The sequence below is a fragment of the Euleptes europaea genome, chromosome 18 (genome assembly GCF_029931775.1).
Source record: "Euleptes europaea isolate rEulEur1 chromosome 18, rEulEur1.hap1, whole genome shotgun sequence".
Lineage (NCBI taxonomy): Eukaryota > Metazoa > Chordata > Lepidosauria > Squamata > Sphaerodactylidae > Euleptes > Euleptes europaea.
Window position 1 is genome coordinate 34,088,000 of NC_079329.1, and position 26,584 is coordinate 34,114,583.

Here is a 26,584-nt window from a genome sequence, read left to right on the forward strand (position 1 = left end):
TCGGAAATACCAAAGTGATTTATCCATCCTCTCTCTCCCTCTTTCTTTCCCCTTCCACCCAAAGCTGACCAAGAATATACCACATTCCCTTAGGGGTTCCACAGCAAGTCAGATTGAGTTAGTTTCTTGCAGGCAAAGCTCCTTTTCTTCAGCAGGTTACAAGCAGGACCGGAAGAGGCACCACATCGGAACAACTCGATCTGACCGCATGATTCTAAGGTGAAGGAACCAGCTAAGAAAGTTAGACAGTCTCTCGAACAGTCCCCCAGGAAAAGAGGAGTGCAGAAACTAATAAGAAGGCACCTACAAAGGAAAGTGAACGAGATGTTTCCTGGGCCAGGCCTTCTCAACCTCGGCTGAGAATCATCATCAGCCTTCTTCACAAACTTTGCTCGCCACTTGCTGGAAACCCCCCTCCCCCCACAATCCACATAGTTTTGGTCCATTGCAAGGATGCCATTGGAAGTTTTTCATCCTGGAGCTCACAAGCTGCTGAGCTGCTGTTCCTGGTTCATCTTCTGGAAAAAGGTCTTGCCAAATTCGTATGTGCTGATCATGATGGCACAGGCCGGGGCCACCTTGATGACACGCGGCAGGAAACCTGCAGAAGATTGGGGGGGGAGGAAAATGAGTGTTTTAGGATCAAGGGTACACTCACACAGGTTTAGGTAACAGGAGCTTAAAACTCTAGCTGGTTGGAGTAAGGAGTGGGAGAAGAGGATGAATAAAACTTCAGTGTCTACCTTTCCTCCGGGAGGGGTGGGGGAAGCCAGGGAGATCTTTGCCCGATCCACCAAGGAAGGCCAAGAGTGCTCGAAAGATTGGCCGTCCTCTACCACTGACTTGCAGACACAAAAGGTATGAGACTCAAAGACAGCACAAATGCACTGCCAGCATGGTGTAGTGGTTAAGAGCAGTGGTTTAGAGCGGTGGAGTCTGATCTGGAGAACCTGGTTTGATTCACCACTCCTCCAGATGAGCGGCGGATGGTAATCTGGTGAACTGGGTTTGTTTCCCCACTCCTACACATGAAGCCAGCTGGGTGACCTTGGGTGAGTCACGCTCTCTCAGCCCCACCTGCCTCACAAGGTGTCTGTTGTGGGGAGGAGAAGGGAAGGTGATTGTAAGCCGGTTTGATTCTGCCTTAAGTGGTAGAGAAAGTCGGCATATAAAAACCAACTTTTCTTCTATACCTGGAGCTTCCCAGATTTCTCTCTACTCTCTAAGAGCCAACACCCTGCCTAGAGTCGAAGAGAGAGTCTTCAGCAGAAGAACACTCAGGCAAATTCTGCACCTACAGTGGGATATCTAATCTGCCACCACCGGCTCAATCACACAGCGGAGAGGAGGATGCTAGTTGGGGACAATGGCAAATGGAACCCCCGTCACCTGCAAAGAGTCCGCGGGTGCCAGATTCTGCCCGAATCCTTCTCATAAGCAGCCAGGTGGAGGATTTGGAAGCTGTAACTGGGCGAGAACAGAAAGGGCAAGAAGTTATTTATACGAAACATTTATTTCCTGCTTCTCTTTCAACCAGACACAGAGTATAACCAACACACTAATTACAAAATAGCATTCAGAAAGGGAAACCTATTTAAAATATTTAGTTAAGATACACTTTAACTGTGATCCTTTCAAAATCCCTCGCAGGAAAAACAGACAGGCCTGTCATTTAAAAAAACAACCTGAGGGCAAATGGAACGTTTGACAGAGACCAACAAATTATTCCATCAAATAAAAATTACCGTTAGACCACTTTTAATCAGCCTTTGGATCCTCTTTCACCAGACTGACTCTATCCACATTTAAGTCTGCTTTCTCATTCACGAGCTCCTCTTAGGTTCTTCAGTTAATGATTTTTTTAAAGCTGCCCACCAACAGTGAACTACTGGAAAGGGGAACACACAAATCTGGGCCAGTATCTATCTATGCAGAGGCTGACATGGGAATTATTTTCATCCCACCTCTCTATTAAGCACTGTTCTGCCTCACATCCATTTTCTTAACCTTTCTCCAGTACAGAGTGAGGCAGCAAGCTCTCCCCCATCTCCAGCATGGAATTCCTACCCCCTGCAGGAAGACCGACTCCATGTGTGCGCAAGATAGAACATGTCGGTTTCCTGCTGCGCTGGATGTAAAGAAGTCCTTACACATGACGGGGTAGACAAACTTACACATGACGGGGTAGACTAACTTGCCCATCAGGGGCTAAACATGCAGTGAAATTGGCCCACTAAGCTGTGACAGCTACACTGTGTGCTTCTCCATGCATCTTCAGTACCCAGGAAGGGGCCGATACCAGGTATGCATCCCTGTAGGAGGGGAAGCAGTTTCATGTCGAGAAAAACTCTGTCAGGAAGATAAAACTGTGACGCAGCCCAACTGGGACACAGTGGGCCAGAAACAGACTCTCTAGTTGGCTGGGATGGCCAGATAAGCCACCGTGCATCTCCCCAAGACCAGGGTTGTCCACTCCTGCCCATGAGCACAACTAATTTGCTGCCTTCAGCCCAGGTACTCTCGATCCTGCTCCTCCTGCATCTGACTTCCGGGCATCACTGCTTCTCTACACTGCCTACTATGAATCGCTTACCCCAATAATGAGCAAAGTCAAGCAAGCCAAAGGGTTAGACTCTATTCATTTTCCTTCCTGCTTGATTCTGCCCAATTTTGGCTTCCTCACGGCAGCCCTCATCCCACCTGGCTTTTGACCACAGGGTCCTGCAGGCCATTTTGGTGGTCAAAGGCAGCCCTCCCTCTTTTGCCAGGGGAAAAGCAGGTAGGATCCACCCACTGACTGTTGCTCAGACTTTGGACAGCTGCCTTCTCCCCCTGGTTAACGTTTCACTTCCTCACCTTGGAGCGTCTCCATGTTTCCCAGCTCGATCTGCCGCTGGGTTTTGACCACGTCAAAGGGCAGTGTCAGGACAGCGGCCACCTGGGGGAGAGGAGGGATGGTTAGGCGCCACCGTCAGCTGCCAAGAACTGATGACCCTGACTCGTTTTTTTGGGGGGGGAGAATCACTATCGGTTACTACGGCTTATAATTAGAATACGGCCAAAACTTGGAGGCACTTGACGAAGATGACAGGCAACAGATTTAGGATGGAAAAAAGGAAGCTCTTCACACAATGAGAAAAATTGCAGAATTTTCTGCTGGAGGGTGTCGCTGTGGCCATGGGCACAGATGGCTTTAAAAGGGGACTAGAGCAACTGCCCTGTGAGGAGCGGTTAAAACTTTTAGGGCTGTTTAGCCTGGAAAGAAGGCGGTTACATGATAGAGGTCTGTAAAATTATGCATGGTATGGAGAGAGTGGACAGGGAAAAGCTTTTCTCCCTCTCTCATAATACTAGAACGTGGGGGCATCTGCTGAAGCTGGAGGGTGAGAGATTCAAAACGGATAAAAGGAAATATTTCTTCACACAATGCATATTTCAGATTCCTTGCGAAGGGGCCATGCTAATCTTCTCTGTATCGTTCCAATTTTAGTATATGTGCTGCCGAAGCAAGCATAGTTAAATTGTGGAACTCCCTGCCTCAGGAAGTGGGGGGTGGACATGTTCATGGAAGAGAGGAGTATTCATGGTTACTAGTCAAAATGGATACTAGTCATGATGCATACCTATTCTCTCCAGGATCAGAGGTGCCATAGAACACAGGCAGGGTAATGTTGCCGCAGTCATCTTGTTTGTGGGCTTCTTAGAGGCACCTGGTTGGCCACTGTGTGAACAGAATGCTGGAATTGATGGGCCTTGGTCTGATCCAGCAGAACTTTTCTAATGTTCTTAAGTTCTTAAAACAGATTCATGGAGTAGAGGTGTACCAGCAGCTACTAGCCGTGGGGAGTAAAGGGAACTCCAAAGTCAGAGGCAATAAAACCTCCAAATTCAGTGCTAGAAGATAATATCAGGGGAAGGCCTCAGCCTCTCAGCCTCTAGGCCCAGTTTGTTTGTGCCTCCACAGTAATTGGTTGGCCACCGGGTGAAACAGAACGCTGGACTAGATGGGACCAGTGGTTCTGATCCAGCAGGGCAACTCATGTATGGCATGCTGGGGTGGGAGACTTGTGCTAACAAATTAAAAACAGTAAAAATTGACTCAGTTAAAAGGCATGTCGTATTTCTTTACAATTAGTTTAATTAGGCAACAGAGTTACAAATGTAACAGAAGAGCTGCATCTCCTCCAGTAACACTTGGCATCCCACAGCGGAACAAACAGAAAATGCGGGAAAGGGGACCGCTTTCACAGCTTCCTGGGTGCAGAAACTGGGCTGACCTAGAAGGCTCCCTTTGTGAAAGAGCTCAAGACGACTGGTTCTGAAAGCTCTGGTTACGTCCTGCAGTTTAGGGGCACTTTCAAGGCCCTAAGGAAGGTCTATAAAGTTCTTACCATGCCAGAAATGCCACCGGCTGCAAAGCTGACCATGAAGGTGGGTTCCTTGAGATGGAATCGGTTGCAAAGCCAGTCTTTCACCAGCTCATAGTTGTACCAGTACAGAGCTGCAGAGAAAGAAGAGGCAGAGATACATCAGGAAATAAAGGGACACCAGACACTGGAAGCTCGCAATGTTTGCTTTGAGCAGTGGGGAAAATGTAGTCACTTGCGAGGTTTGCAGCTCTTCTATCCAGGGACTTCTATGAGCTACAGTCTATGAGCAAGGAGCTTCAAGCATATTCCCCCTAGCCAAGCCAAGGCAGAAATGCCCTGTGCTGCCAAGGTTAAAGTGGCTTCACGATATGCAATAGACCTGGAAAGTGTTGCTCTCTAAGAGGGAAGAATAGCGTAAATAAGGCCCATTCTCCTCAAGCCCCGGCAACAGCAAGCTCCGCCAGAGGGAAGTAGATCCAGTTCCTCCTCCTCCTTCTTTTTAAAAAATAAATGTTTATTTTATAAAAGAGGGATACAGAAGGGAAAGGAGAAGGGGAAGTTAACACAAAACAAATCATCGTCCAAGCCTCACATAATCTGATTTTGAAAGGAAGAAGAAAAATACTGCCAAATATTCTATCATTCATCCAAAACAACACAGAGTCTTATCATTCTAATAAGCAAAAAGTATGCTTTCTCCCCTAAACTTCCGCATTAACTAAGCTTAAAAAAGAACTTATACCATAACTTCTGTCAATTATCTTAAACATATGAACGTCTTATGTATCATTATAAATTACCTTGTAATACAACATGGCTGACTAATTTGTTATTTTTCTAATCTAATCCAGTTCCTTCTTAGAGATCTCAAGGCAGTGATTCCAGACAGCCTTGCAGGGATCGAGGTGAACAGCCCTCGGCTCACTGCCAGGCATACTTGTGACAGGTATGACGTGTGCATCTTCTAAAAGGTCGAATAAACTGCTCTCCTTTGCACCTTCTTCTTTCTTCCATACACAGCCAAGTGAGGCTTTCCTAGTGGAAAGACTTCTTAGGAGTTGGATCCAGACTAAAATTTTTCACTAATGAAAGGGGTAGTATGCCCTTGCAGGTCAGGAGACATCGAAACCACCAAACATGTACTGTTCAGCTGTCCATTTTATCAAGAGGCCCGTATTAAATTAATTGCTCCCCTGATCAGAGGATTCCCCGATAAGCTAGTAGAATTCCTGACTAAGAGGCTCCTGATGGGAGCGAAAAGTGTGGAGTTTCACCCAACTGCCAAATTTTGTGCTATTGCAATTAAAATTCACAAAAATAGGATGGGAAAAATTATTAACCTTGCTATACTTTTAGAAATATTAAGATGTTAAGTTAATTCTCGTGATATGTTTTAATATTGTACATTTTAATATCACTAGACTTTCATCTAATTTTGTAATTTATATTAGTTTTGCAGTTCTATTAAGTCAGATAATTTTATGTATTAACTTTTGGCTGGTCAAACAGACTGTATCAATAAATACATACAACAAAAGGGGTAATTTCAACCAATCCCCCTCTTCCTGCTGCAGACCCCCAATTTGCTTCTCATGATGTTCCTGAGGACTCCCTTTCTACCTGGGAATAGTACTCCAGGGAGGATCAGTGAGCTATAGTTGGGGGCGGGGAGCAGGACGGTTCTGTTCCACCTGCATGAGCAGAAAACATCTAGTCTGGATCCATCCCCTTATATTTTAAACTGTCTTAAATCTCCTTTGCTCTCTACAACAGAGCACACCTTCCACCTCTCCGTATGTAATATGTTCAAACCCCTTAAACCCTCTCCCACGTTACTGGCCCAGCCCTCCCTTTCCCTCGCCTCATCCATACCAGAGAAGGGGACATCCCGCAACACAGTGGGCCCCCAGCCCCTCCAGAGAGAAAGCCAGCCATCCTGGGCCACGGCAGATTGAATGCATACGCGCAGCTCTGGGTAGCTCAGCTGTCGGGACTGCATTTTCGTCCGGATGAGTTCCAATGGGCTGATCACAGTTACAGCACCCACTAGGGAAGACAGAGGGGAGAAAGTGTTCAGGATGACATGCCATGTCGGCTACTGACCTTGCCTCCTCCTCTTGCTAAGACCACACAGAACACAAACACACATGTAAAACTAGAAGAGTTGATAACATGAATTTTGTTATATGCCATTGCACTTAACAGAGGTTGCCTCCAGGTGCCTGTGGATTTTAATACTGTGCCATTGCACGTAACAGAGGATGCCTCCAGGTGCCTGTGGATTTTAATACTGTGCCATTGCACATAACAGAGGACGCCTCCAGGTGCCTGCGGATTTTAATACTGTGCCATTGCACTTAACAGAGGACGCCTCCAGGTGCCTGTGGATTTTAATACTGTGCCATTGTACTTAACAGAGGTTGCCTCCAGGTGCCTCAGGATTTTATTATTGTGCCATTGCACATAACAGAGGACGCCTCCAGGTGCCTGTGGATTTTAATACTGTGCCATTGCACTTAACAGAGGACGCCTCCAGGTGCCTGTGGATTTTAATACTGTGCCATTGCACATAACAGAGGATGCCTCTAGGTGCCTGCGGATTTTAATACTGTGCCGCTGCACATAACAGAGGACTCCTCCAGGTGCCTTTGGATTTTAATACTGTGCCATTGCACATAACAGAGGAGACGCCTCCAGGTGCCTGTGGATTTTAATACTGTGCCATTGCACATAACAGAGGATGCCTCCAGGTGCCTGTGTTAGCATAAGGTCACAGGAGCACTTGACTGAAGAGTCCTCTCTCAGCATTCTTTCTTCTGTCTGGCTAGCAAGAATGGTCTAGGAGCAGTTATTTACCATGTTGCTAACCGTCCACATGTAAGAGACAAAACACTATCATGTCTCTGAACAGGAGGCTGTGATAGTGGCTATCAAATGCACATAAATGAATTAACAGGAGGGACCATTTTGACAGTGATACTCACGCCTAGCGATAGCTCCAGCCACTAGGGGGATGTAGCGCCCCTGGCTGTCCATCTTGGCACGCAAGAGGTCACGCAGTTGATCATAACTAGTGAAGTAGATCACCGTGGCGGGGACGGCCATCACACTGTTGAGAGATTGTGAGCAGGAAGTACTTGAGTGTGTCAAGCAGAATGAACCCAATTATTTTGCATACCAGCGTGTTATCAATCAGACACACTAAGGCCATCAAGAATTCTGTCCAATGAAATCTGAATTTTGCAACAAGGCAAAAGAAATGCTAGAAAAGCCGGTCAGGGATACTCGGAACCTTCTTTAAAAGCCACCTTCTTTTCTCCTATTCTTTACCAGAACTGTCCTATAGATTTCAGTGATTCATTTTCACACAAGAATCAGAAATGTAAAACAAAATGACTAAGGCTGCATTCTGATGTCACTTTTAGCCAGCACCGAGCCTGGCCATGCTGAAATCGGGCTTTTTGTCATTCTCAATCACGCCTTGCTCTTCCCTTGTGCTACGTTCATCTGTTATGGGTAGCTGGAGTTGCTACATTCGTTCGTCACAGCTAGCTGGAGTCACTTTCTAACCTGGATTTGTATGTCAGCCTGGGGAAAAAAGCTTGGTTTGTGCAAATCCTGGCTAAAAGTGACATTTGAAGTTAGCCTACATAATAAAGAAGTTGAGGATATTGCTAGGGTTGTGCAGAATCAACCATATTTTGCAGTGGGGGGAAAGATTCACCAAAATGAATTTTTGTGCCCTTTTCAGCTCAATCAAGAGTACTGGGGCGATAAAAGCACTAGAGAAGGGAGTTTGATCTTTTCCTTGGTTGGAGCTGATCACTTATATTTGGAGACAGACGGTGAATCCCCCAGAAGCAGTGCAGAATCTGTCTGGCTAGCTAATTCATGGGGAACTAGATTTAAAATGAAAGTGATTTTTTTGAATATTTTAAAAATTCAAAAATTGCCTTGACCTGAATGGCCCAGGCTAGCCCAATCTCATCAGCTCTCGGAAGCTAAGCATGGCCAGCCCTGGTTAGTAATTGGATTGGAGGCTGCCAAGGAATGCCGGGGTTGTGCAGAGGCAGGCAATGGCGAAGCACCTCTGTTCATCTCTTGCCTTGAAAACCCTACAGGGTCACCAGAGGTTGGCTGTGACTTGACTGCAAAAACTTAAACAAATCAAGAGCAACAGGTGATATGCCAGGTGACTGCAATAGAATGGGATTTATGATTAATCAATTGCATTCAGACTCACAGAGTGGGTGGCAAGCCACTCCATAAGGACCGGATGCCCTCGTAGCGTATGATCTTCACAAAAGCATCCTGGAATAAGACAAAAAAAGGCAGAACAGTTAAGGCAAGATACTGGTAGGACGAAAACTCTGAAATATCCGCTGGAACACTAAGAGTTCCAACTCTTCCAGCAGCTCAACTGCTTCATCTCAATGACATCTTCAGGGAAAAGTTGAATCTTATCTGGGAATCAACTCAAGACTGACCCACAACACGGTTCAAAATGCCACTCCAAACCATTCCAAGACACTTCTCCCTGAAATGAGGTTTCAAATATATAACGGCGACAGGAAACACACATTTGGTACCCTGCAGGGAAAAAAGTAGCAGAATGGAGTGGCATAGGCAAGAAAGAATTAATCACCCTTCCTCCATATCAAAACTAGTTATTCTTTCCTTTCCAGACCTCCTCTGATCAACGGATCATGAGCAATGACTAAAAGAGTACTAAATTAGTTTCTAAAGGAAAATACGACAGACAGGAATTTAGCAACCAATAAGGTTATATTCCGATCACAGTCTAGAATCAGATAGGCAATAACATCCCTTTGAGAAATTTTGAATGATAAATGTGATAAACCAGGTAAAACAAAGCTAGTGTTATTTGCTTGTAATGTACAGATTATCGTGCAAAGAAAAAACCCAAGGCCTGCCTTCCATAGCAATGACTTCTTTGGCAAAGATTGGTGGTTTCTTACAAGTACAGTTTACAGGGCTGTAGAGTCAGGTGGGCAAGGCTGCCGCGTTCTCCACCAGCTCCTGATAGGGGCAGATGTGGCAGAAAAGGATTTGGGGGGGGAGAGACACACATTTGGGCAGGACTGTAGTGCACAAGACCCCAGAGGAAGCCTCCCGGTCATCACTGGCTCATCCAAAGGATACCAGCTGAGCAGTGCCCGCTTCAACATCTTTCCGGGAATAACAGTGGGCACCCTCTTCTCCTCTTTCAACTCCTGTCTCCCTAGCCCATCTCCACCGCCTGGCTGCATTATCTGGCTGTCAGACAGAGGCTCCTGAGCCTGCCTGCGGGTGAGACAGTTGCCTTATGGAGAGGAGATACGGTATCATGATCAGAAACCAAGACAAGAGAGTTTTGAGGGACTGGATCTCCAGGACTCTTCCATACTGACACATCAATGCATGCAAGGAACTTACGTACGAGATGCAAAACCTCTTTAAGGCCTAGAGACACACCCTGGCCACGTCTCCAGGAGATCATAGAACAAAAACCTTCTAAAAACACCCAAAGGGAGCCCAGGAAGGAATTTTCTCTCCCTTTTCTAATCAGGAGGAGACAGTGGAAGCTGCCAAGTTCTTACCTACAGCTCCACCATACAACCGACGCCAACTAAAAGCCAAGAGAAGGCCGGGCTGGTTTACAGCTGATCCCCCGATTACAAAGCTGCGGGGCCACCCAGCCCAGAGGGTTTGACCATGCAAAAGCCAACCAGGTCCTCATCAGAATCAGGACTTTACCAAAGTTCCTGTGAAACGGGTGGGGGTCTTGTACCAGGCCGCACAGCTGTTCCCATTCTGGCACACATACAGGTGATCCATGAGGCCGTTGCAGTAAAGGAAGCATTTCCCTGTTGGAGATGGTGGGGGGGAGACAAAACAGAATGATTCTTAGCAAAGGGGGGGAGCCACATCATCAGGCATTAGACATCCTTGCTTTGTCAATCATTCTCCATTTCAGGTCATCCTGCTCTTGAGCTATGTAAGTAAAACGTAGTCCTCTACGCAAGCACCGGGTCATTCCTGGCCCATGGGGTGATGCCACATCCCGACGTTTACTAGGCAGTCTATGTTTACGGGGTGGTTTGCCATTGCCTTCCCCAGTCATCTACACTTTACCCCCAGCAAGCTGGGTACTCATTTTACCGACCTCGGAAGGATGAAAGGCTGAGTCAACCTTGAGCCGAACTGTATGTTGCCCCATACTGAACACTTGGGTTGTTTGAAGTTAGGCTGTCCTTAGGTGTTGCTTCCAGTCATGGGGGAAAACATGCATTTTAACCTTGGGCATTTATTTAAAATATTTCTATCCTGCCTTGTAGCCTCAGACTCAAAGCAGATAACCCAACAATCAGGCTGTAATGATATATAGCAGTCCAGTTCATAAGATTAGAAAAAAATCAGAGAATAAATGCCAAAGAAAGTACGGAAATAAATTTCAGAGAACCATGACTGGGAGCTATGTACATATTGTGTCCACCCTTAGATATCGTCCCTCGTGAGCTCAGCTGCACAACCCTGTATGCCTCCATCATCAGGATACCATGATCAATATGACTGACAGCTGCTGAGAGATCCGGCAGAGCTATTGAGGTCACACTCCCCCTGTCCAGTTCTTGGTAGAGGTCATCAACCATGGTGACCAGAGCCACGCCTGTTCCAAATCCCGGCCTGAAGCCAGACTGAAATGGGTCCAGAAATATCAGTCTCTTCCGAGAGCCCACAGAGCTGAGAAGCAACGTGCTCAAGCACCTTGCCTATGAGTGGGAGATTGGAGAAGTTCTCCAACGTAGTAGGGCTTAGGGAGGGGTTCCCCCCCCAAAAAAGGTCTAATCACTGCCTCTTTGAGCATGGGTGATACAACCCCACCGTCAAGGAAGCATTTACAACTCACAGAATTATAGAATTGGGCCCACCAGGGTCATCTAGTCCAATCGCCTGCACAATGCAGGAAATTCAAGACTACCTCCCCCCCACACCCTCCATGCCCAGAAGATAGCCAAGATGCCCTCCCTCTCAAGATCTGCCTAAGGTCATAGAATCAGCAATGCTGACAGATGGCCATCTAGCCTCTGCTTAAAAACTTCCAGGGGAGGAGCGCTTACCACCTCCCTGTTCTACTGAGGAACCATTCTGTTAGAAAATTCTTCCTCATGTCTAGACAGAAACTCTTTTGATTTAATTTAAACCCGTTGGTTCTGGTCTGACCTTCTGGGGCAACGAAAACAACTCGGCACCCTCCTCTATATTGGTTGCCCTCCTCTGGACACATTCCAGCTTGTCTACATCCTTCTTAAATTGCGGTGCCCAAAACTGAACACAGTACTCTAGGTGAGGTCTAAATAGAACTCCCCTGACCCACTCGGCCAGTCCCCCCTGGTGGTTTTTATCAGCCAGGAAGGGCAAGAGTCAAGATCACAGGTGGTAGTGGTCTCACTTCTCCAAGGACCTTGTCCATATCCTTGAACTCAACAAGCTGAAACATATCCCTACAAACTCAACAAGCAGGTGCCACAGGTACGTGGTCTGAACAGGCACCCACCCCAGCATCTAGCCCAGAGTGGACCTGGGCGACTCTGTCTGCCTAGCAAATCGATCACAGCGGACCATCATGTGGTCAGAATCAAATTACCTGGGGCTACAATATAAAAGCCCCCAGATTGCACGAAACAGCTCAGTAGGATGATTACGTGCGGACACAATGGCGGTGGAGGAATGTCACTGTCACCACTGCCGTGGAATAGGCTCTGATATGGGCTCCGTGACATGTTTGATCAGTCTCACTCTAACTTTTCCACCAGCGGTGCTCTCGCTGTCGTCCCTCCGTTTCGTTGCTGTCAGTTCCCCGGTAAACCAAGGAGACTTGCTTGGCTCTGTCTGCGGGGAGAGGGCACCTAGGGGAGATTGTGTTAACAACAGCTGTTTGCTGGTTGGAGTTTTCTTTAATCACAGGTCAGGCCTTGCTCAGAAAGACCAGTTTAAACACCGTTCAGCCTTGGCTCCTACATGGCCTGAAGCCAAGTGGCATTATCTCAAATGGTCTCCAGAAGGGGAATATGGTTAAAAACGATGTTTATACCCCCTTTCCTTCCTCATGGGGACCCAGAGCAGCTTACAGTGTAATTCTCTTCCTCTTCCATTTTATCCTCACAACAACCCTGTGAGGTAAGTCCAGCAGAGTGTGGGTGACTGGCCCAAAGTCACCTGGCGAGCTTCTGTGGCAGGGCGGGGATTCAAACGTGGGCCTCCCGATCCTGGCCTGACATTCTATCCACTGCACTGCACTGGCTTCTCTAAACGTAGTTATACCCTGTCACTGCTGTCCATATCTCTGCCTTTGGTATCAGACCAGCTCAGGAACACATGGGCACCTTACAGCAGCAGCAGCAACAACAGTATCTAGAAAATGCAGTAACACAAAAATTAAAAATTCACCAGAAATTGTATTAAGGAAATATGCACTCTCCAACTGGACTAAATGTACAGGCAAAGCCCAGCCTACAGAGAAGAGGAAGAGTCGGTTTTTATATGCCGACTTTCTCTACCACTTAAGGAAGAATCAAACTGGCTTACAATCACCTTCCCTTCCCCTCCCCACAACAGACACCCATTGAGGTAAGAGGAGCTGAGAGAGCTCTAAGAGAGCTGTGACTAGCCCAAGGTCACCCAGCTGTCTTCATGTGTCGGAGTGGGGAAACCAATCCGATTCTCCAGATCAGAATCTATTGCTCCAAACCACCGCTCTTAATCGCTACACCAATATTGGGATCAGTCATGGACAGGGGAGGTGCCGTGGCTCAATGGGAAAGTGTCCGCTTTGCATGCGGAAGTCCCCAGGTTCAATCCCAGCATCTGCAGTTAAAAGAAACAGGCAGCAGGTGATGTGAAAGGTCCTAAGACCCTGGAGAGCTACTCCCCATCTGAGTAGGAAGTACTGACTGCGATGGACCAACGGTCTGATTGAGTATAAGGCAGCTTCCTATGGACGGAGGGGTCCCTTGTAGCCTGGGGGGGGGGGCTCCAGGTATGTATACAGTCTAGTGCTGGGACACAGACATACCCAGGATGGAGGAGGGCAGGGACTCATCACACAAAAGCTAGAAGAACAGAGCAGAGCCAACCACTCCCTGCAAGGCACAGTGCCTGCCACCCTACTCGTTAGATTTGCGAAGCTGTCCACATGGGTTAGTACCAGTCCATCAGCCACAGGAAGTCATATAAGGCTACACAGGGAGTGCCTGGTTTGCTCACACTCCTGCACCACTAAAAGGGGAGTGGGGGGGGGAATAAATCAGAATTCTTGGATCCTGTTGAAATTCCCCACTGACTTTGGAAAAGGCCCTGCTGCTAGCAAAGAACAATCTAACTCAGCACTCTGCTGCCAGATGAGGTATCTTTCTGGTTGCGCTCTTAGCTAATGGCTAACAGCCATCAATAAATGCATGTGTTTGTTTCTTTTTCACTTCAAGTATTAAGCTGCTTTTGCTAAGAGTATCTGCAGTAATGAATGTGGAGGTTAATTGTATCTTGCATAACGCAGCTCAAAGCGCTGAGGGTAGGGGTTCTCAGCCTTACTCACAAAACACAACAGCCTCAGGAACAAATCACAAAGGAAGATCGTGAGGCTTTTTTTTTTTAAAGGAAAAATGTGAGACACGCATGCAGAAAGCTGCCGCACTCTGGACCAAAGATGCTGGACGGTCATCCTTGAAATATAGCCTGGTTCTTTAGGAAGGCTAGAAAAATAATCACCTGCCACAGATACTTACTCCCTTCTCTTGGGACACAGGTTAGATGGGATTCCAGAAAGGAGGATGGAAAAGAAAGACAGGCAGACGTACAACAGACAGACAAAATGTTTGCAGGGCTCAGACCAAAAGACATAACTGGCTCCAAGCTGCTGCTCATGAGCACGTTTGGGACAGACTAGAGGAATTCTCTTCTCCCCTAACCCACTCAGTATGCACGCTGTTCACATGGAAGAGACCATGACACAGGAGTTGAGATCGCTGCTCTTTGACATCACAAGATATTTGCCCAGGAGGCCCAGAGAGGGACAGTCCAGTTGCAAAAGTCCTTGGTTCAAGGCAGCCAATGAGAGACTGTAGCACCCAGAAGCAGACCAGCCCTTGAATGAACAACCAAGGCTGAAAGCTGTTGTGTCAGGGAGGCAGGTGGGGGGGAAATCTCTGCTCCTAGGAGACAGCTTTCCAGGCGCATGGGCTGTTGAAACATGTGGAGCAAATATGCAACTTCCCCCGTTCACAGTCAAAAGTGCTATAGTCTAGGAAGGACTATACCACATGCTATTTTTTTGCACCAGATAATGCCCAAAGGATCCAGGCCCTTAACAGGAAGCTGCACATTTCCACCAGCATGTAGATTAGGTACTTGAATAACATCCCACACAGTGATGCAGGCAAAAATATTAAGGTCAGCATCTCCAGAGGGACTGCCCCCATCCCCCCCCAGCTCATAAGTCTGGATGAGAAAGGGAAATGTGGGAAATCTGTGGGGGAAGACAAAGTGCCTCATTGAGGCAGAATGTGGCAAAATAGGGGACAGGGTTGGTAAGAATGCCACTTTCTTTCTGGGACCCCCTTACGATCGTTCTGGTGCTCTGATTCCACCCCCAGATACTGGTGGCATACACGAAGGAGCACCACAAGCAGAGACAAAAAAATGTGCTGTTCCAACACGATTCTCTTTCTTTGCTAATCCTGGTGGTCTGTTCAACGACTCCACCCTTAAGAGCGATGGACTCTAATCTGGAGAACCGGGTTTGAGTTCCCACTCCTCCACATGGATGGAAGACTCTCGTCTGGTGAACCGGGTTGGTTTCCCCACTCCTAGACATGAAGTCAGCAGAGTGACCTTGGGCCAGGCACAGTTCTCTCCAAACTCTCTCGGCCTGACCTCCCTCACAAGGTGTCTGTTGTGGGGAGAGGAAGGGAAGGTGATAGTAAGCCAGTTTAAGTTTCCTTAAAAAAAAAAAAAAAGGTAGAGAAAATCGGGGTATAAAAACCAACTCTTATTCTTCTTCTTAATACCTGCCATTTATCCAGTACTTTAGACACTTCTGAAGTGCTTCACGTATCTTAGTGTCAGAAAAGAGCAAGAGTCAAGTAGCACCTCAAAGACTAACAAAATTTCTGGCAGGGTATGAGCTTTTGTGAGCCACAGCTCACTTCTTCAGATACAGCTAGAATGAAAAGTACTGTTGTAATCCTTACAGTAAACCTCCATATAGGAGACGGAGGGAAGGTGGGGGGGAGAGGGAAAGAGAGACTTGCCCAAGGTCATCTAGTGAGCTCATGGCAGAGGTGCGGGTTGCCAACAAATGAGCACCCAAATATCCCCAGTAAAGGAGGAAGTAGGAACACTTTCCCACAAAGCTGAAAGGACTGCACTGGGGGGTAGAGAGGAAGGAGGACAGAGGGAAGGAAAGCCCCCGACCCACAGCACTCTCCTTTGGGACAGTGCGGCCGCCTCGAAGTCAGAGCTGCATCCGCAGGGAGCTGGTAGAAGCAGCTGAGACAGGAAAGTGCCTAAAATACTCACATTTGGGCTGGTGAATACTCCAGGGCATAGACTGTACTGACAACACTGAAAGACACAACATGGACATACTTAAGAGACAGGTTGAAGGGAGGGAGGGGGTTATGGCTGAGGACAAGAGGGCGTTCAGCAGGGGGAAGTGTGGGTGGGGGAGTGGTCGACCTACGGGGGAGTCTAACTGTGGAAGGATACCAGATTCTCTCCCCCCCACCACATGTTCACTTAGCTCAGGGGTGTCAAACATAAGGCCCGCAGGCCAGATCCAGCCCCTTGAGAGCTCTTATCCTGCCCATGAGTCAGCCACTTCCCTCCATTCTCAATCTGGGCTGGCGAGGCATGGCCCGGCCCAACCAAGTGACAGATGCCCTATCCGGCCCTCGCGACAATTGAGTTTGACACCCGACTTAGCTTCTTTTAAATTTTTGAGACGCTCTAGCTTACAGTGATGAGCCCCTCCCCCCCCGTACTGCATGACCATTTGGTTCTGTGCTTGGAAGCTAACCAGGACTTCCAGAGGATGAGGGGTTCTGCCCCCCAGGTAAGGCACTGAAAGGTTGGCTTTATATTGCCAGGGGGGAGCGTTAAACAACTTTGGGACTGCGCTGCCCCAGAATGGTCTTGATTGCTTTCCCGCTTAACTAGCACATGAGAAAGCTATTTCGACGTGCAAGGAAGCATTTAAACATGCCCACAACCGCACTCTGAAAGTGGTACAGTCCCCGGAGGGCTGTACTAACTGCTCATCTTTTACGCTAGAACAGTTCCTAATTAAAGGCAGCTATCCTGGGCCATCGGCTTCAAAGAGACAGATGATATTTCTCCACTGGCTCCCTTTCCCCGTCCTACAGAGGAGTGATTGCTCACCTTTGGAGAACGGTGTCCTCTGCGCCTGCAGTCGGATCTTCACCACATCCAGAGGGGTTACTGAAACATGCAACGGGGAAGCGTTGGGTCAGGCAACAGTTAAGGAGCACAGCAGATATGACAAGACATGCCCCAACCATTTATGGGGTTTCAGTGGGAAAGGAGGTGTGACAGAAGCCACGCAGGTTACCAAGGTCTCTGTACCACCTTTGCACCATCTGAAGCTAGCACAATAACAATACAGCAGAGACATGTGTTTCTTTTCCCCCTCCACCTGCAGGGAAATACAATATTTCTTCTGCATCTCCTCCCAGGCAAATTTAGTTGAAGGGACAACAGCAGTGAGTCTCCCCCCTCCCCCCATTTATGAAATTATTTATATCTCTTCTTTTTTTGCTCAAGGTGTCTCATGACAACGTGTACCATAAAATGTAAGAATTTAAAAGTTAAGCAAACAATAAAATTAAGGCACAATAATACACACCTGGGATATAAGACAGCAACTCTAACCAGGTCTACTTAGAAGTAAATCCCATTTTATTCAAGAAGCTTACTCCTGGGGAAGCATTCTTAGGACTGCAGCCCAGGAAACCAATTGCAACATGTCTCACCTTCTCACATTCAACTATGGAACTAATTTTCCAAGCATTGAGTATAGACCAAGACTGTAATTCCCTAATTCTATTGTGGGGAGATTTTTTAAAACATTATTTATAGTCCACCTTTCTCACTTGGACTCAAAGCAGATTATACAGAGTGAGTCAATACAGTCAACAGGATGGAACATTCAATAAAAAATACAATCGGATTAGGCTGGTAGAACCAACCAGAAATCTAAAAACAGAACTGAAGCAAAGCATAAATATTAACATGGCACGTTCACAGTGCAATCCTAAAGGGGCGAGCGCAAATGGGCTTAGGAGGCGGCGTAACCTCGGTGTTAGCGCAAATGCCACTTGTACTATCAAAATGAGCACTTACGTTGGCGCTGGGCCACTTGCACCAGTGCCGGGGAGTGGTGCGGCAACACCACACATGGACGCCCGCGCAGCCGTGGCAGCAGCACACCTCTGGCACAGGGGCTTGTGCCGGTGCCAGAGGGGGTGTCCAGGGAGGCAGGACTGCAGTCAGTCAGCTCCCTGAGCCTTTCTGTCCCAGGATGCCCACAACTGCACTCTGAAAGTGGTACAGTCCCCGGAGGGCTTTGGGGGAATTTTCCTGTTTGGGTTACCAGCTGCGGCACAGCAAACCGTTTAGGAGGCGGTGAGGCTGCACCAACCCCAGCTGCGGCGCAACAACCCCCCCTTACGATTGTGTTGCTCGTGATGCAAAAATTACATAGTAGAATTCTTCCTTCAGCAAGTTAAACACAGTAGAATAGAACACAGTCTCTAATGATTTATCCAAGTAACTTTGCGAATCATTCAGTACAGCGCAACTCTATTGCCTGTGTAGAAATGCCCTCTTGAATAATTTAGTTTTGCATCGTTTGTGGAAGGCCAGAAGAGTGGAAACCCTCCGGATCTCCTAGGGCAAGTCATTCTATATGGTGGGAGCCACATCGGGGAGGGGCTGTGGCTCAGTGGTAGAGCATCTATTTGGCATGCAGAAGGTCCCAGGTTCAATCCCTGGCATCTCCAGTTAAAGGGACCAGGTAGGTAGGTGATGTGAAAGACCTCTATCTGAGACCCTGGAGAGCCGCTGCCTGTCTGTGTAGACAATACTGACGTTGATGGACCAAGGGGTATGATTCAGTATAAAGCAGCTTCATGTGCACAATGGAAGAAGGCACATGTACGAACAGTTGTTGATCTTGCCCATTTGCAGGTTGGCACCTGCAGAAAGCATGGCTCAGATGAGCAGAGCTGTCATGGCGGAGCATAGGGGGAGAGGCGGTCTCACAGATACAAGGGTCCAAGGCCACGAAGGGCTTTGCATGTGAGCCCCTTTCCCCCAGGTCTACAAAATAATTTAACAAAATCCAGACAAATGTATTCATTAAGAGCTCCCAAGGCCTGGAGGAGGTACAAGTGTTGGGTACTTAATTCCCAGCTACAAACAAGTGATTTAGTTTTAGTGCTTTTCCTTTCTGCATGTTGTTCCCCAAGGCTTCTCTTTCTCTAATGAAACCTTGACTTTAAGTTCTACATGTGTTAGTATAAATTCAATGATATGAACACATGAATCTGCCTTATACTGAATCAGACCCTCGGTCCATCAAAGTCAGTATTGTCTACTCAGACTGGCAGTGGCTGTCCAGAGCCTCAGGCAGAGAATCTTTCACATCACCCACTTGCCTAGTCTCTTTTAACTGGAGGTGCTGGGGGTTGAACCTGGAACCTTCTGAATGCCAAGCAGATGCTCTACCACTGAGCCACAGCACCAACCTCAGCCTTCCTTTCTCTCATCTTGCCACCGGCAGTCTGCCAGTTCACCCAAAGAACTGATGGCTGCCTGGGACACAATTGCTGTTCTGCGTGGGGGGAGGGGGAATGGAGTCCAGCATTCTTCCACAAGATTCTCCATTTCATTTTCTGTGGTTCATTTTCTTCGCATTTTAAGAATTATTTATATACTCCAATAGTTTGCCTAAGCAGGATTACAGCAGGACATCAAGAAGACTAAAATAAATTGCTACAGGAGAATTACTCAACTTTAAGGTTGACAATGAGGAAACTGAAATTGTTCAAGACTTTCTATTCTTTGGTTCCATCATCAACCAAAAGGGAGCCTGCAGCCAAGAAATCAGAAGGAGACTGAGACTGGGAAGGGCAGCAATGAAGGAGCTAGAAAAGATTCTGAAGTTTAAGGATGTGTCACTGGCAACCAAGATCAAATTAATTCATGCCATCTTATTCCCTATTACTATGTAGAGGTGTGAAAACTGGACAATGAAGAAAGTTGATAGGAAGAAAGTAGATTCCTTTGAAATGTGGTGCTGGAGGAGAGTGTTACGGATACCATGGACTACCAAAAAAACAAATCAGTGGGTTATAGATCAAATCAAGCCGGAACTGACCCTAGAAGCTAAAATGGCTAAACTGAGGCTGTCGTATTTTGGTCACATTATGAGAAGGCAAGAGTCACTAGAAAAGACAGTCATGCTAGGAAAAGTGGAAGACAGCAGGAAAAGAGGAAGACCCAACCAGAGATGGATTGGCATCACTCAATCAAGGAAGCTACAGCCCTCAATTTGAAAGACCCGAGCAAGATTGTTAAAGATAGGACATTTTGAAGGACATTGATTCATAGGGTCACCATGAGTTGGAAGCAACTTGACGGCACTTCACACATGAACACAACCTCCCCCCCCATGTACAGTACATTACAGTAGTCTCCTCTCATTGTTACTGGGGTGTGGATCCAGGTGATCAGATCAGCCGTATCAAGATAAGGGGTCATCTCTCAGGCTAGGCCGAGCTGAAAGAAAGCCTTTTTTTTTACAGCTGCACTAACTTGCTTTTCCAGTAATAACATCAGGTCCAGTATAACCCTGAGGCTCTTAAGTGAGTCAGCAAGGGTCAGCTGAACTCCCTCAAAAGTGGGGAGCACAATGTCCTTCAAGATCTCCACTTTCCCAACCAACATTACCTCTGTCTTTTTTTAGGGTTTAGCTTCAGTTTGATAACAACCTACCTCAAAGCTACAGATGATTTGTCCTAAGGGCTTTATGATGTAACACAACTGCTACAGATATTTATCTTGAGCAATTTAAAGCTCTAGCAACCCTAAAGTTGCCTCTCTGCATGCCTCCTGATGCAGAAATATAGGTGGCGAGCACCTCTGACCCTGCACGCACTAACTTTTTGGGTGCAAGAATGAAACATGCCTCTGGAGATACCCCCTCCCAAAAGTGTGACTGAGCTACAAGTTTGAGAAACAACCGACAAAGAGTGGCTTCACATATGGATATATGAACTGCCTCCATGAAGCAGAAGGAAACTTCTCTATGAAGCATTTGCTCTGTCACGGCTCCGTGACATACTCCAGACACCACCTGATGCTGCAGGAATGCCGTGAACAACACCATGTGCCAGCAGAGCCTATGTTGCTTTAACTGAGATATTGTGATAGAGTACAGGAGAAAGCAGAGCTTCCTTATATGAACCTGGACAAAGCAACTAGTAACACCAAGCAGACTTATACAACTCTGCCCACATGGTTAAAATGAGGGCCGACATACACAAGCCACATTTGTGTGTGTGTTAAGTGTCGTCAAGTCACTTCCGACTCATGGCGACCCTATGAATCAAAATCCTCCAGAACATCTTATCTTTAACAGCCTTGCTCAGATCTTGCAAACTGAGGGATGTGGCTTCCTTTATTGAGTCAATCCATCTCTTGTTGGGTCTTCCTCTTTTCCTGCTACCCTCAACTTTTCCTAGCATGACTGCCTTTTCCAGTGACTCTTGTCTTCTCATAAAGCTACATTTACATCCCTAATAAACTAGTTATGCCAGGGGTCCTCAACGCGGTGCCTGAGGGTGCCATGGTGCCTGCCAAGCCTTTTTCTGGCACCACCAAGTGTTTTTAGGAAGTGGGGGAGGCCAAGGAGGGCTTTTGCCTAGCAAGGCTTCTGATGGACTACTGGAGATTTGACTGGCTGTGCAGATTTTTAAAAAATGTTGCTTTGGCAGCAGCTGCCACCACAGCATAAGGAACTGCACTGTGTTACTGAAGTTAAGCTCTGGCAATCATTCTGTGGCTGGCAATCAGCTCTGGCAATCATTCTGTGGCTGGCAATCATTCTGTGGCTGCCACCTCCTGCGGCAGACATTTTGCTGCTGCGCCCATCGTGCCATGTTGGAATTTCCACAGGATCAAAAAGGTTGGGGACCCCTGAGTTATGCCATCACTCCCCTGCATGCCCAGCTCTTGGTTTTCAGATGGCAGCCACTTTGTCTTCATGCTGTGAGACGTAGACAAGGCGGCTACTGGTGTTTATATGACAGAATGTAAGTATGCTCCATGAAGAGCAATCATTGGATTACGTTGCATTTCTATCCCGCCCTCATTCCTGGCAAGCCAGGCTCAGAGCGGGTCACAAGATAAAACATAGGTTAAAACATATATTAAAACATACTGTAAAATCATTCTTTATTATACATTAAAACAATAGAACAAGATGGCCTTCCCTTTCGTTTGCAGCCACTAGACACTAAACAGGACTGGAGAACAGTGGACCCCCAAATCTGGTTGGGGGAGGATGGGGAGGCCAGCAAATGATGAAAATGGAGAAAGGCTTGTGGCTGCCCTCAGGTGTAGGCCTGGCAGAACACTTCTGTTTTGCAGGCCCTGCGGAACTCATTAAGATCCCGCAGGGCCCTGATGTGACTTGGAAGACTGTACCACCAGACTGGGGCCAGGGCTGAAAACACCCGGGCCCTTGTCAAGAATCAGAATTCTCTGAGGCACGCACCCCAGTCGATTTGGCTGGATGGCTGAAAAAAATGCAGGACACCTACCAAAGAGCGATGTAAAGAGGGCCCCAGTCCCAGATGCCAGCATCTGCTGCAGGGGGGTGATGCCCCCGGATGGACTCTCCGATGGATTCTCGGCCATCGCGCTGCTTACCTGCAAGACACAAAGTTAAAAGCCTTGCAGTTATTGGCAACAGCTCCAGGGTAGCTTCTCTCGTGCCCACAATTCCAGGTGCAACACTAGAGCAAAAAGACATTTCGCTGCTGCCTGCCTGTCCAGCGAGCAGAATTTCACCTTTGCCCCAAACAAACAGGAACTAAAAACAAGAGGTAAGTAGGGCACATTTAGAGCACGTGAACTGGGGCCTTCCAACCCTGCAAAATCCAGGCTGTACCTTACTGTACAAACAACAATAACAACCAGTTATGAAGTTACAAATAAAGAGGCAGAAAGGCACCTTGATACGGCACCTCTGTTAGCCAAAGAAAAATTAAATCATTTCTGTTTTTCCTTTCCTTTCCTTTTATCCCTTAGAAGCTCCTTGATCCATTGATCTTGAGAAGCATATATCTAGTGTTTGAGGGATATAAGGACTGAAACAAATCTTACCACTGACAATGTAGCCTTGGGATCCCTATCGCTTAGTAGAAAAGGCATTATGTCAGACACAGAGGAATTAGATTTGTATGTTAAAAGGGGGGAGATATAATGTGATCCTCGTAAAAGCGGCATTCCAAAACGGCTAGAGAATCGATAGAGCCAGAAGAGCAAGGACAGGTCCTGTCTGAATATAGTATATTCAAAATTCTGCCCTGCATAACCATAGAGGGGTTAGCATTCAGTCTAGCTAAACAAAAGGCTCTAGAAAGACGAGGAGTTGTCAAATAATATGTATAAGCAGGCAAACCACGTGGTGGTGGTATTCCGAAGAACTGGGATGAACAAATGTGGTGAGCACGCAGCGAGTGCTGTTACAATCAAGCTTTTTAATGCACTTTTTAATTTTGGTGAAAGCTTCAGTTTTCCCAAGATCTAATATATCCTGTGAGAAGCCCAACAATGACAGTTTCTCATCTAAGATTTTTTGCTATGAGGATTTAAAAGGGTCGTGCTTCAGAGAAGCTTGGAACCCCTCAGTGCTAAAGCACAGTTTAAAGACGGCCAACCATGCCCTAGCTTTGAGTGACATTTGGCCAAACTCGAAACGAAGAGTAACGCAGCAACACATCGAGGGGCGTTTAGGAGTTTTCGTAAGAACTGAAGCAATGGACAATCTATAGATTCATTGACAACTGTTATCCAGATGGCAACACCAAAAAGAATAATTGGGGTAAATTTTAGATTAAAAACCTGAATAGCCCCTGGAATAAGCTGACAATAGCACCAACCGCAGGTTTAATTTTGTTGGACACTGCTTTTTGATGGGCATTCTAATTTAGGTTATGGGGAAAAAGAATGCCAAGGTAAACAAACTCCTTGACTTGGTCAACCTCAAAGTCGTCTAATACCCAGTGAAAAAGAGGCATTTTTCTCCTCTTAGTGAAGATCATAATCTTAGATTTATGATGGTTTATTTTAAGATCTTCCCTAGAGCAGTACTCAGAGAAGGTTTGTAAAGATCTTTTCAAACCAATTCTTGAGCGGGACAGAAGAACTGCATCATCAGCATAGAATAGAATTGGGGTGGGATGACTTGCAAGCTTTGGGGGTGACAAGACTCTGAGAAATTGGTTGCCATATCATTCAGGTATAGATTAAACAAGAGAGGAGAAAGGAGGCAACCTTGTCTAACTCCCTTGACCAGTTCAAAGGACTCAGTTAGTTCTCCTTGGTCGCCACAGCGAACCTGAGCTGTGAGGTCAGTATGAAATTGTTGAATGAGCCATAGCAACCTCCTATCCATAGCAGAATTTGATAGTTTCAACCATAGCCTCTCCCTTGGGATCGTATCAAAAGCTCCCTTAAGATCCATAAAACCTGCATAAAGGGTGCCATTTTGGGGGGAGGAATATTTCTCGGCTAAGTGAAAGAGCACTAAACAATGGTCAGTAACAGACCAACCCCTTCTGAAGCCAATCTGCTCCCAGCCAAGGATGTAATTACTCTCAACTCAGTCCAACAGCCTCTTTAATAAGTAGGAGGAATACAATTTGCCTAAGCAAGACAAAAGGCTGATTGGACGATAACAGCTTGGGTCAGAGAGCTGACCCTTTTTGAAGATTGGTACGATAATAGTATGTCTCCAAGATTTTGGAATGGCTCCCGATGCATTAATTTGTGTAAATACAGGAGCAAGAATGTCGGCACACCATTTACTATTGACTTTAAAAGTTTGTAAGGGGTTAGATCAGAACCTGGGGCTTTCCCTGAGCATAAGATCAATGAGTGGTTTAATTTCATTAGGAGACACATCTGGCCAGGAATTCAGCAAAATAGAAGGTGCTACAGGTATACGGTAAGTCCTTGGTTTTCCACAGAGTAGGAGAAAGGGCTCTTGAAGTAATCTATCCAGACCGATGATGGGATACATGCGGGGACTCTGACATAGCCATTACTTAGAGAACATTTCTGGTTTTAGAACGGCAGTAACACGTGAAAGGAAATTAAATCTGCAAGGGAAAAAGGCTTCTCCCTGCAAAATTAGTTTTGCTGGTTGCAGGTAACTACAAGATCACAGTGCAATCCTAAAGAAAGTTACTCCAGTCTGAGCCCATTCATTTCAATTAGCTTCGACTGTGTCAGCCCTTGGCCCACAGAACCAGAAATCACCACAAAGTCATATAGAGTCCAAACAGATGGCTTTTACTGGTCAAATAGGCATACAGTGCAAACGAATAAAATGACAGCTATGAGAGACTCACTAGCTGGGAGATAATATAAGGCAGAAAAGGCGGGAGATTACAAGCATAGGCTGAATACAGTTTCCCAGGAGCTGAGTTCCCAGGCCTAGGTATGCGACCTTGAGGGCCAGACAGTACAACGCAGAGACAGAGGCAATAACGAAACCGAGATAGCAGCCTGACATTCTGCTCCCCTCAAGGCCCCCTCCCAGTTCGCAAGGGGGCTGGCTTATCCGGGTAAGCAATGTGAAAGGCGTTGACGAGGTCGGGGGCGGAGACATCCCGTGCGCGCACCCATTCGTCATAGGCAGGGGGGAAATGTTTCCAACGGACTAAATACTGCAGGTTGCCATGGTGAACACGGGAGTCAAGGATCTTGGAGACTTCGAAGTGTTCCTCCCCCCCCACCATGATGGGTTGCGCAGGAGGTGGATCCGGATGCCACTGTGGAGAAGCAACATGGGGTTTGAGGAGGCTAATGTGGAAAACAGGATGCACACGCCTCAAGGATTTGGGGAGAGCCAGTTCCACCGTGACAGGGTTTATGACCCGGGTGATGGGGAAAGGGCCAATGAATTTAGCACTGAGCTTATGGCACGGACGGGTGGAACGGAGATTTTTGGTGGAAAGGTAAACCAAAGCACCCACTTGCAGATCACCCCCGGGGGAGCGATGTTTGTCAGCTTGCGCTTTGTATTTACGCTTGGCCCGGTCGAGGTTGCTAACGAGCCAGGGCCAAGTGGTACGGAGGGCGTGTGCCCAGGAGGCAATGTCGGGGTTCCCCTCCCCCTCTACATCATCTGCAGGAGCAATAGGACTGAAATCTTGTCCATACACAGCAAAAAATGGGCTAAAACCTGTGGATTGATGCATGGCATTATTGTAGGCATATTCTGCTAAAGGTAACAGTTCCACCCAGTCATCCTGGTGGTAGTTAACATAACAGCGTAAATAACATTCAAGTACAGCATTGACACGTTCAGTTTGACCATCAGTTTGAGGATGGTATGCACTAGACAACCCTTGTTCCACTCCCACCAACTTGAGGAAAGCTTTCCAAAACTTAGAAACGAAACCACTTCCGCGGTCACAAATTATCTTACGCGGAAACGAATGTAAACGAAAGATATGCGTCACGAAGAGGCGGGCCAGTTTCTGAGCAGAGGGGATCCCTGCGCATGGAATCAAATGTATTTGTTTAGAAAACAAATCAGTAACAACCCACAACACAGTTTTACCCCCACTGAGAGGGAGATCAGTCATAAAGTCCATAGCAATCACTTCCCAAGGTTTGCTGGGCGTTTCAAGAGGTTGTAGCAGTCCCGGGGGTTTGCCCTGCGATCGTTTCGCAGCGGCACAAACGGGACAGCTGCGGATGAAGGAGTCAATGTCGGAACGCATTCCCCCCCACCCGAACTGTCTGCGCAATAAGTGAAGGGTTTTCAGAAACCCAAAGTGCCCAGCTGTTTTGGCTCCATGAGCTAAATGTAAAACGTCCTTCCGGAGAGCTTTGGG

At 47.0% G+C, this 26,584-nt stretch overlaps 1 protein-coding gene and 1 non-coding gene across 3 annotated transcripts in view; both read right to left on the minus strand.

Annotated features, from left to right (window-relative positions):
* Positions 1-452: 452 nt before the first annotated feature.
* Positions 453-26,584, minus strand: part of SLC25A39 (solute carrier family 25 member 39) — a 43,102-nt gene continuing 16,970 nt past the window's right edge. The window contains exons 2-12 of one of the 2 annotated variants that reach the window (XM_056863927.1): positions 22,274-22,382; positions 16,809-16,868; positions 15,948-15,992; positions 10,128-10,237; positions 8,614-8,681; positions 7,355-7,479; positions 6,243-6,416; positions 4,392-4,501; positions 2,857-2,938; positions 1,390-1,467; positions 453-601 (exon numbers count right to left, since the gene is read on the minus strand). In XM_056863927.1, coding sequence (XP_056719905.1) covers positions 483-601; positions 1,390-1,467; positions 2,857-2,938; positions 4,392-4,501; positions 6,243-6,416; positions 7,355-7,479; positions 8,614-8,681; positions 10,128-10,237; positions 15,948-15,992; positions 16,809-16,868; positions 22,274-22,382 — 1,080 coding nt within the window. In that variant the 3' untranslated portion in view covers positions 453-482. The remainder of the gene's footprint in view (positions 602-1,389; positions 1,468-2,856; positions 2,939-4,391; positions 4,502-6,242; positions 6,417-7,354; positions 7,480-8,613; positions 8,682-10,127; positions 10,238-15,947; positions 15,993-16,808; positions 16,869-22,273; positions 22,383-26,584) is intronic. The other variant, XM_056863929.1, reaches the window with a different exon arrangement.
* On the minus strand, positions 3,404-3,514 carry LOC130491007 (U6 spliceosomal RNA). The gene has a single exon (XR_008933846.1). It is a non-coding gene; the product is annotated as a U6 spliceosomal RNA (small nuclear RNA).